Source organism: Musa acuminata, chromosome BXJ1-4 (genome assembly GCF_036884655.1).
Source record: "Musa acuminata AAA Group cultivar baxijiao chromosome BXJ1-4, Cavendish_Baxijiao_AAA, whole genome shotgun sequence".
Lineage (NCBI taxonomy): Eukaryota > Viridiplantae > Streptophyta > Magnoliopsida > Zingiberales > Musaceae > Musa > Musa acuminata.
This window is the reverse complement of record NC_088330.1, coordinates 7,213,181-7,221,937: the sequence shown is the minus strand read 5'-3', so window position 1 is coordinate 7,221,937 and position 8,757 is coordinate 7,213,181. Positions and strand designations below refer to the sequence as shown.

Sequence of the window (8,757 nt, the reverse complement as noted above, 5' to 3'; positions counted from 1 at the left end):
CCCAGATTTATATGGTTAAACTATTACTTGAGAGAATAAGCTTAGTTCAAAATCCAATGGTTTACCAATCGTAAAGGAATCTGTTCATAAATGTCAAGGTAATACATGAAAGGAGGGGAACCAACTGGAAGCTCTATTTGGTCTGTTCCATAACGGTCTTAGTCTAGTCCAATCGACACTTGTTTTTTTTTATCTTGTTCTGGATAATGAAAACTTGTTGCTTCGAGGGGTCTTTTATCCTTTGGTATTCCTCTTCCCGGAAAATGCCGTTGCTTAACAAATGGGGCCTCTGTGGCTCCCCGACTCTTCCTCTCCTGCGGCCCTCTCTCTCGCATGCTAACCTAATCCACCGTTACCGCCCGCCTCTTCCTTTGAAGAAGAGGTGCGGACGAGTTCTCTCGTGCTCCCTTCGCCAGTTCGCAAGATCGATGGAGGGCGAACGGCGACCCACAACGGCAGAGGAAGAGGAGGAGGGTGTCCCCTCGATGAAGCTCCTCTTCGTCGAGATGGGCGTCGGCTATGATCAGCATGGGTAACTCCATCCGAACTCCGATCGAATCGCGTCCTTTCTTCCAACAATTGATTCCTGTTGGTGTCTTCACGAGGATCTCTCTCTCTCTCGTTTTGTCAGGCAAGATATAACCACCGCTGCGATGCGCGCTTGCCGCGACGCCATCTCTTCCAACTCCATCCCTGCTTTTCGACGAGGTTAATAGTTCCTCTTTTCTTTTCTTTCTCATGTTTATGATTAGGTATTCTCCTGACCTTGAGGATCTTGGATTGTTTGTTGAATTGGCTGCTGAAAACTTAGGGTTGAGTCATTCTTTAAGCTTGCTGAAAAATTTTTGTCCTTGTGTTCTCTGTGCAGGGTCGATTCCTGGTGTTAATTCGGATCAGATGAAGCTTGTAATCAAGCTAGGAGTCCCTCGGTCTACCCAGCATCTGCTCGATATTGAGATGGTTAAATCTGTCTTTCCTTAGTGAGTCTAAATCGTTAATTCCCGCTTGTTTCCCAATCCTTTGAATTGTCTGGTTCTTTGAGGTTGTTGATTTGGTAGGTATAAATGATGCTTTTACAATGCACTTGGCTTCGTGCCTGGGATATATTCATTGCAATGATCACGATGTGTATAAGCCAGGAAGTCCAAGTGAATTAATCTTGAGGTCAATGAAGCGACACTAGTTAATTAACAAGAGGTCTCTTAAGTTCTTAATGGAATTGATTGATGAGACCTTCACTGATCAAAGTGACAAGGTATCTATGGGAGAATTTACCAAAGTCTATATTTGGAAATTATCAGTTACAATTTCCAAGTATGGTTTGCAGAATTCAGTTAGAAAGTTGGGTAACACATGCAATTCTTATCCAGTAAATAATTAACTGGAAAGGCTATATGCCCGCCCAGGATAATGATTCTTTGATAATCTGTTATATTTATAAATGACTTAGCTGTTTCACTAAGTGGTATCAAACTTTTAGAGCTGCAGGAATGCTTAATTTAATGTCAGAAGAACTTTGATCTATCTTGTATATGAGTTGAATACTTTTCTTTGTGTTCCTTTTGTTTTCCTTTTCTTTTTCTTGAGTAGAATTTTGTGCTGCAGGCTTACCAAAATGAGATATGTTTAAATGAGGATTAATCTTATTGTTGCTGTTTAACATGTGCTCTTGAGTTTTTCCTACTGATTTCTTGTTGCATTATTGATTCCTTATCTAATTAAACAGTAGCCCATACGAAACATTATATGATAGAAAACTAGCTACTTGTTCATGTCTATATCTAGAGTTCTTTTCACCGAATAACCTACTCTATGAATTTCTGTAAATTTGCAGCATTTATAGCGTGACATGTCTGAAGAAAGCACCTCAGTCCTTTGCTGTTTTATGATAAATTAGAATTAGCATTTCTTGTCTCTATATAACTTCAGGAGTTGTTGAATTTGAGAAATATGTTTGAGAAGATTTATATCTTTTTCTATGACATCCTCACGAATATATTGAGATGATAGGTGTCCAACATATGAAGGCATTTCTGACAACCATTATGAATTTGTTTATCTTATTGTAGTGGCGAAATTATTAAGGTGGAGGTTGTCGATGGAGGGATGATATGCTCAAGTGGTGTTTATCTTGAAGCGATGGGAGACAAAAATGATGATTGCTACATAGTGAATGCTGCGATATATGTTGGCTACTGATGCCTTTGTATGGTCGTCCTTGCTTCTGTCTTTTCCTTACCTTTTCATTATAATGCTTTCATAGAATGTCATTGCTAGTCTTTCAGAAGGTTATGTTGGCTTTATTCTGTGTTCTCTTAACTTTAACGTTTTTCTTGGAGTAATAATAATCGTAGTAACTACTTTCTTATTGTGATTTATCTCTGGCAAGTTTTGTTATTGGCATTTTTTTTTCCTTTTATCTCTTTTCACTGAAAGACACATATGTGTTCATTAGTTGATTTCACTAAAAAGCAGGCTTGAATATTGGCATTTGTTCATATGCTAACATTTCCCTGAATCATTTGGCATTAGTGGCAGTCTTGCATATGCTGTTTTACAATCTGGATCTGCAGCTGCAGCTTCGTTTAGTCATTGATCAAAATATTTTTGTTGGAAGAATTAGTTTAACCTCTTGTGGTATCTATGGAGCTAACTATATCGTCCACCATCTCATTGTGTAACAGACAACTCAAGGGAAAAAAACACATGAATATGAGGTTCTGCTTCCAAACAAAGAACTTTGCATCATAAATTAAACTATTGCTACTGAACCCTCTGATATTGATAAAATGATATTTTATTGGTATGACAAATGACAATGTTACAATTTTGCCACTTTTTTTTAGGCTTCTTGATTTCATATTTGTCCAAGCAAGAGATTATTATCACTGACCATACCCCCCATTGAATCACTGAATAATACATTAACAGATATTGAAAATAATTCTTCCTAACTTCTAAACAGTTACCAATTGTGTACTTTCTAGTCCTTCCACAAATATTGTCAGAAACATCTATTCCATCAACAGAGTGCTGCATATAGGATCTGATTCCAAGTATCTGGAAGGCCGGAAACGCACCAGTGGCTGCAATCCATGCCTGCGTGGTCTCCACTGTATGCAGATGGATGTGCGTCTTTTCTGAGTTGGGAGAGCAAGGTTATGTCAAGCAGATAAACTGGCTTTGTCATGGTACTAAGAACACTCTTCACGATGCCTTGAGCTGGAACTGGACCACCAGGGTAAGTTGATCCTTTGACTGGTTGGATCTGTCTGTAACAGTTCTTTGCACTTGGGTCTCCCCAATCGACCCCTCTGATTACAGAATTAAGGAAGAAATGATTTATCAGCTCCATCAACATAACCTATAAGACCTATATGGTTGCTTGAATTTCTTTACTTGATGCATTTCAAGGGAATGAATAGAACATAAGTCTTCTTATCTTTATTTTAAATTCTTCGTTCTTATTAATCTTAACAATAGCTTATGAGTGTTCCTGTTCTAGCACATACACACGAAAAAAGTGAATTATGATAGAACCATGTAAGGGATGATTTGCATCTGTTATAAATTGAATTCTGGAGAGAGGAAGTCACTGAAAGATTCAATGTTAGGATTAGAAATAGCCAGTGGTATCTGATCTCAGCCTTCATGTTTGTACCGGTTATGCACCAAAGCGTACCAGAAACGGTAGAAGTCTTCTCATGTTTATTTCAAAATTTTCTTCTTATTAATTTAAAAATGAAGGCTCGAGTGTTTCTGTGTTGGTATACAAGGAAAAGAAGTAAATTATGATAGAACCATGTAAGGGATTGATTTGCATTCCTTGTAAGATGAATTCTGGAAAGTGGAAGTCACTGAAAGATTCAATGTTAGGATAAGAAATAATCAGTGGGATCTGGACCTCAGCCTTCATGTTTGTACTGGTTATGCACCGAAACATACCGGAAATGTAATTTGTCATGATTTAGCATGACCCAGCTTATCAGGAGAGCAATTGACTGTATTAAGAAGATCGATACCTTGGCTGCTAAACAATAACAGACTTTGCACTAAGCTAATTCTCTTTAAAACAGAAGTAAAGGTTTCACTCGGTTGTCTGTTTTGTGATGATATTGAAACTATGAAATGTGCTTTTGCAAACTATGGTTATGTGGAGGTAAGCAGAACATAGCTGATCGATACCAATGTTCATTACATTAGGATGAAGGAATCTTCTTGAGAGCTGTGGTAGTAGCAAGTAAAAAAAGATTTTAGCCTGTCTATTAATAACCTGAATGGTGAGTTGTTTGTTTGGAAGGAGAGAAATTAATGGATCTGTACCAGTAACCTCAATGGCAATTGAGTGGGTCTTCAAGCTGATGTTGCTCAAGCACAGAGATGGTGTAATCTCTGTTGCGAGTTAAATGTTTATCTGTCTATTTTCTCTCTATTTTTCCTTTCATTTATTTTTTTAATCTTTCTTGTTTCTTATTCTTTGTCATTCATACTCCTTAAATTTTTATTTACCTGTTGGAAGGCCTCTTCCTCCATCTTTTAGTAAAATAGAGAACTGATTTTTCTTGCATATCACAAGACAAATAACAAACATTAAGGTTTGGATCCGATATGAGATAGGCATACTTCAATCCTATATATGCAGGCTTTATTGGTTGCACAATGATTCTTGTAAGCAATGTGTTATCATGCATAAGAGAAACACTTTTGACATCAGTCATTTTGATGTTGTTGACAAATTGTAAAGAGCTTCTCATTTTTATTCTTAATCTCTAAGCTTCTTGAATAACTAGTGGTGGTCCGATCCCTGTGAGATATTGGGGGTCTTTATACTGAAGGTTAGCATTTGTGTTAAAATTTGAAGACATGGATTTTCAGGTTTCCTTCTTGTTACAAAGCTGATGCATTTGTCCAAATAGAAACAAGGAAAACACAAAGATGGTTGGTTCATTAACAGCCAATGCTTTTGGCATAGTGAGAGAACTCCAAGAGAAGGGATTAAGATTCCTAGAGGGAACTGTTAGATGACGTTCTGTACATATTTCAAGAAATTAGTTCCTTTTTCGTTTAGGCATATAGTTGTTTTCATGTATGTTTTCTTTCTGCTGATCGTAATTTACGACTGACTGTGGTTGTAGAACTTACAGGTAATGGGTTGGGGATATCCCTTGGAAGAAGACTTTGGTTGTGGCAGGATTGACGTTGGAATCCACCCATTTGGCCCAAGTAGCTAGCCCCTTGTTGAAGGCCAGCAACCTATCCATGTCTCTGTAAACCTGGACTCCGTCCTGTACATAGTCCCATCTGCACCACAAGATTGCTGTTGTTAGACTGACATGGTAGATGAAATAACAACTTTTCCAAATAATAATGCAGGGTTCTGAGTTAGGGCATCTCTCTCACGGTTGGCTGTTTCCTCTGTGAGTCCACCAATGCCAGGTATTGAAGATTAACACGTCGGCGCCCAGCCACACCGAGCCAGACTGGATGGAATCGAGCTTCAGGACGCGGCCGATGGGTTCGTTCACTATGTCCACCAGGTATGTGGTATGGTAGTACACTACCGACACTCCATAATCCTGCAGTAGCGCCTGTTGTTAGCTGTAGTTTCATTTATTTCTTTTACCATGCTTTCGCTGTTGCACTCATGTGCTTTCATAGCTAAAATATCTACACGACTGGAGCAGCAGGTGAGCTAACTATTTCAGACTGTTCTCTCGTTTGTCTCTCGATATTTTTGGGTATATGACGGAATTTGTTTTGTGAAAAATGCTCATATATAGGCTAGAATCCGTGGCAGAGAGTAGCTTGCCACAAGGGAAATTTCGTTGTTAGATGGCCCTTCAGAATCACACGAGGGCTTACTGCTGATGCGAGGCAGAACTGTTCTTGGGACCCCAAACTTTATTTCCATTGTAATACCCAAGAATGCTTCGTCGTACAAGATGGGTGTAAAATAAAAGCTGAGGCAAAGGTTCAGAGAAAGGAGAAAAAGGCGGAACGGTTTGAGGTGACATGAAACAAAGAGGAACAGTGAATGACAGAAAAGAGAAAAAAGTAGGGGCAGGACGAAGCAAAGCAGAAGCCGATGAACAGGGGCCGATTTGGTATCTAAATGAATGAAAAATTGGATTGTCAAAATCCTTTGTCGGGTTTGCACTCTGGCCATGATGCATTGACCGGAAAAAACGCATCGCCATACTGGAGGCCAGATGGAAAGTAACGCCAGTGATGGCTCTTTCTCGATGGCATGTTCTCTGCAGAAGATGACAGAAGAATAAGAAAACTCGGGGTTTTTACTCTTTAGGAAGCTTATCAAAAGGTCATGGCTAGTTGCCTTGGTGCAGACGAACTGAACACTTGTTCCAATCTCTACAACTTTAAGAGGTTTCTTATTATAAAAAGCGGAACGGCGCGTCACGGAGTTCGGTCATTACCTCTCGTGACAGGAGCGCAGGAAATGCCAATTTGGGGAGTTGGTGAGGAAAACAAGATTCACAGTGCAATGACATGCCTTGCTGTTGCGGTCTCCCAGGATATGATGAGTGTGATTCCTTCTTGGATACAGACACGTGAACAATTGGGCACCACCACCACATGTGCCAGCGGATGTGATGCTTGAGATCTTGAATCTCCACGAAACAAAAGAGCGATTCATAACAGAGTTTGGAGAACAAGGTAGGGGAAGGAGGGTTGATGATGATGATGATGATGATGATGCTGGTGATGAGAAGAACAAAGAGGGGGATATCGCAGAGGTTTCAGAGAGAAAGAAGGGCACCTCGAATGCGATGGTGGAGAGAGCCTCCTTTCTTGTGTAGGTCGTCCTGGCGTTCGGCACCGCGGCATGAAGCATACAGCCCAGTGACTGCCACTGGTTCAAGCTGATGGAGTCCCCCACAAACATAATCTTCTTGCCTTTCCACCTCTTCAGCAAATCTTGGCCGTCGAACCTTCAGGATTCCCCCATTCACTTGGTGCGAAATAGCAGCGAGTAATGAACACAGCAGAGAGAAGCTAACCTTGGGAGCTCACAACCATCAGGCTTCCACCTGTACTTGAGGTACATCTTGTCGGTCCGGCCGTATCGCTGGCAATCGAACTCTGGCTGCAGAAAGGGGCAACTTGAGGAGTCGTAGAGCGGGTAGGTCTCGTCGTAAACCCACCTCCCTCGGAACATGTTCTTGCAACTGACACCACTCGCCCTCTCCCACTTCCTCGCCGACCCGCCGTTGTTGCGACGCTTGTGAGCTAAGCTCTCTGTCGTTATGCCATGCAAAGAGGCAACTAGAAGTAACAGTAAAGTGCAGTGGAGCCCAAAATTCCCGAAGGTTTTGGATCCCATATGGGAGGGGAAGAAGAAGAAGAAGAAGAAGAAGAAGAAGAAGAAGAAGAAGAAAAGAAGAGGTGATGGCGATGGGAGAGAGGATCTACAGATAGAGCGGTGTCAAGAGAAATGGAGGTGGTAGAATTTATGAAACTGAGCTCACAAGGATTTGGCTGTTCTGCTATTTGCAGCAGTTCACTTTATTGTTCTGTTCACGGTGGTAAAACGAGGACGGAGAGGAGGGAGGGGGGATGTGGCATGTCCTTTGCGAAAGGGGCCGAGCCTGGACAGGTTTGGAGTGTCAGAAGCATATCGCTATTGAGAGGTGATTTCATGGACTTGCTTGGTGTCGTGGAGTGAACCCGCTTTGGGTTGGCTACATGCAAATACGTGTGCCATCTTTGCCGACTGTGGCACCATTCCATCTGATGTGGTTGAGACAAGCGTCACATACTAATCCCTCGGTGGCCATTCCATGGACGGGCATGGCTTGTGTATAAAGTGGCAGCATGTATACTCGTGAAATACTCTCTTCAGACCAGTGCTTCTGTCACAAGAACAGGAGATCATAACTTCCAACCATGGGAGGTATGTAGTACTGCTTTTGTAGGATGTCACGTCATTGGTGAGACATGCACCGCAGCAGATCCATAAAATTAGGCTTTTTTTGGTCCTCGATTTTATTACGACGGTTGTGATCATAATCGAGTCCTTTTAATATGTTTATATGCACACATATTTAACACGCATATGTTCACATGTTAAATATTCTTTTATCATCGTTCTCATATTATGTTTAGGCATATGAAAAGTGACAAGAATATAATATATTTTGATGGATAATTATTAGGAGAAAATATTATGGACATATTTGTAAGTACAATATAACCCTGATCTATATGCGCAGAGTCGTTTGAGGTGGAGAGCACTTTCTCCCAAGTCGTTACATGCACAAAAATCGAAGTTGAGAGAAGCTTTATGAGTTGGTCCCTCCGATGTTGATGTTAGTATCGAAGTTAACTCTCTTTAATTTTGAGTTCCTCTCGTTTGAAATTGAGGGTGTGTTTTTCTATCTGACCTTGAGGAAACGGAATATCTCATAAAGATTCTACAATGGAGGTGATTTATAATCAACTCGAGCTGCCCATTGGATTCCCAAAAATAATCTTATGAATATTTCGTAGGGTGATAGTTTGTGATTGTCCCGAGCTGCTCCCTAGACTCCTAAGAATATTCTTGTGAATATTTCATAGGGAAAGCAGTTCGATAACTAACCTTGGACTCCTATCCATGTGTGTAAGCAGGTGTCGGGTTGTTTGAGTCTCTTTCCTCCCACGGGCTTATGTGGTTTTTGTGTGCTGATTATTTATTCACTATAAGTTGTCCCCCTCTCAAAGGTGTGCTTTAGAGCTCTTGGGTTCAAAGTGTGTCAT

At 40.7% G+C, this 8,757-nt stretch overlaps 2 protein-coding genes across 10 annotated transcripts; one reads left to right on the top strand and one right to left on the bottom strand.

The window, feature by feature from the left end:
- The first annotated feature begins 240 nt into the window (after window positions 1-240).
- LOC135644548 (uncharacterized) lies at window positions 241-8,100 on the top strand. Of its 9 annotated transcripts, none has more exons than XR_010498511.1 (8): window positions 241-532; window positions 632-708; window positions 869-980; window positions 2,070-2,206; window positions 3,030-3,241; window positions 5,145-5,336; window positions 5,437-5,537; window positions 5,781-8,100. XR_010498511.1 is itself a non-coding variant. In XM_065162247.1 (4 exons), exons 1-4 carry the CDS (start codon window positions 264-266, stop codon window positions 2,197-2,199), a joined length of 588 nt encoding a protein of 195 aa, XP_065018319.1. In that variant the 5' UTR covers window positions 241-263; the 3' UTR covers window positions 2,200-2,378. The 9 variants fall into 9 exon arrangements, 1 of the variants encoding a protein (XP_065018319.1); XR_010498508.1 differs by having other exon boundaries at window positions 5,423-5,537; XR_010498503.1 differs by having other exon boundaries at window positions 3,044-3,241; window positions 5,423-8,100.
- On the bottom strand, window positions 2,865-7,342 carry LOC135644545 (protein trichome birefringence-like 37). The gene is made up of 5 exons (XM_065162213.1): window positions 7,020-7,342; window positions 6,779-6,950; window positions 5,401-5,576; window positions 5,143-5,301; window positions 2,865-3,314 (listed from the first exon to the last, which is right to left on the bottom strand). The coding sequence occupies exons 1-5, from the start codon at window positions 7,340-7,342 to the stop codon at window positions 3,023-3,025; spliced, it is 1,122 nt and encodes a 373-aa protein (XP_065018285.1). The 3' UTR covers window positions 2,865-3,022.
- Window positions 8,101-8,757: the final 657 nt, after the last annotated feature.

Coding starts and splice junctions, on each gene's coding strand:
- LOC135644548 (XM_065162247.1), top strand. CDS start 264: ATGCCGTTGCTTAACAAATGGGGCCTCTGTGGCTCCCCGACTCTTCCT. Junction 533..631: donor GTCGGCTATGATCAGCATGG/GTAACTCCATCC, acceptor TCGTTTTGTCAG/GCAAGATATAACCACCGCTG. Junction 981..2,069: donor GTTAAATCTGTCTTTCCTTA/GTGAGTCTAAAT, acceptor ATCTTATTGTAG/TGGCGAAATTATTAAGGTGG.
- LOC135644545 (XM_065162213.1), bottom strand. CDS start 7,342: ATGGGATCCAAAACCTTCGGGAATTTTGGGCTCCACTGCACTTTACTG. Junction 5,577..6,778: donor TCTCCACCATCGCATTCGAG/GTGCCCTTCTTT, acceptor GCGCTACTGCAG/GATTATGGAGTGTCGGTAGT. Junction 5,302..5,400: donor CACAGAGGAAACAGCCAACC/GTGAGAGAGATG, acceptor CTTGTGGTGCAG/ATGGGACTATGTACAGGACG.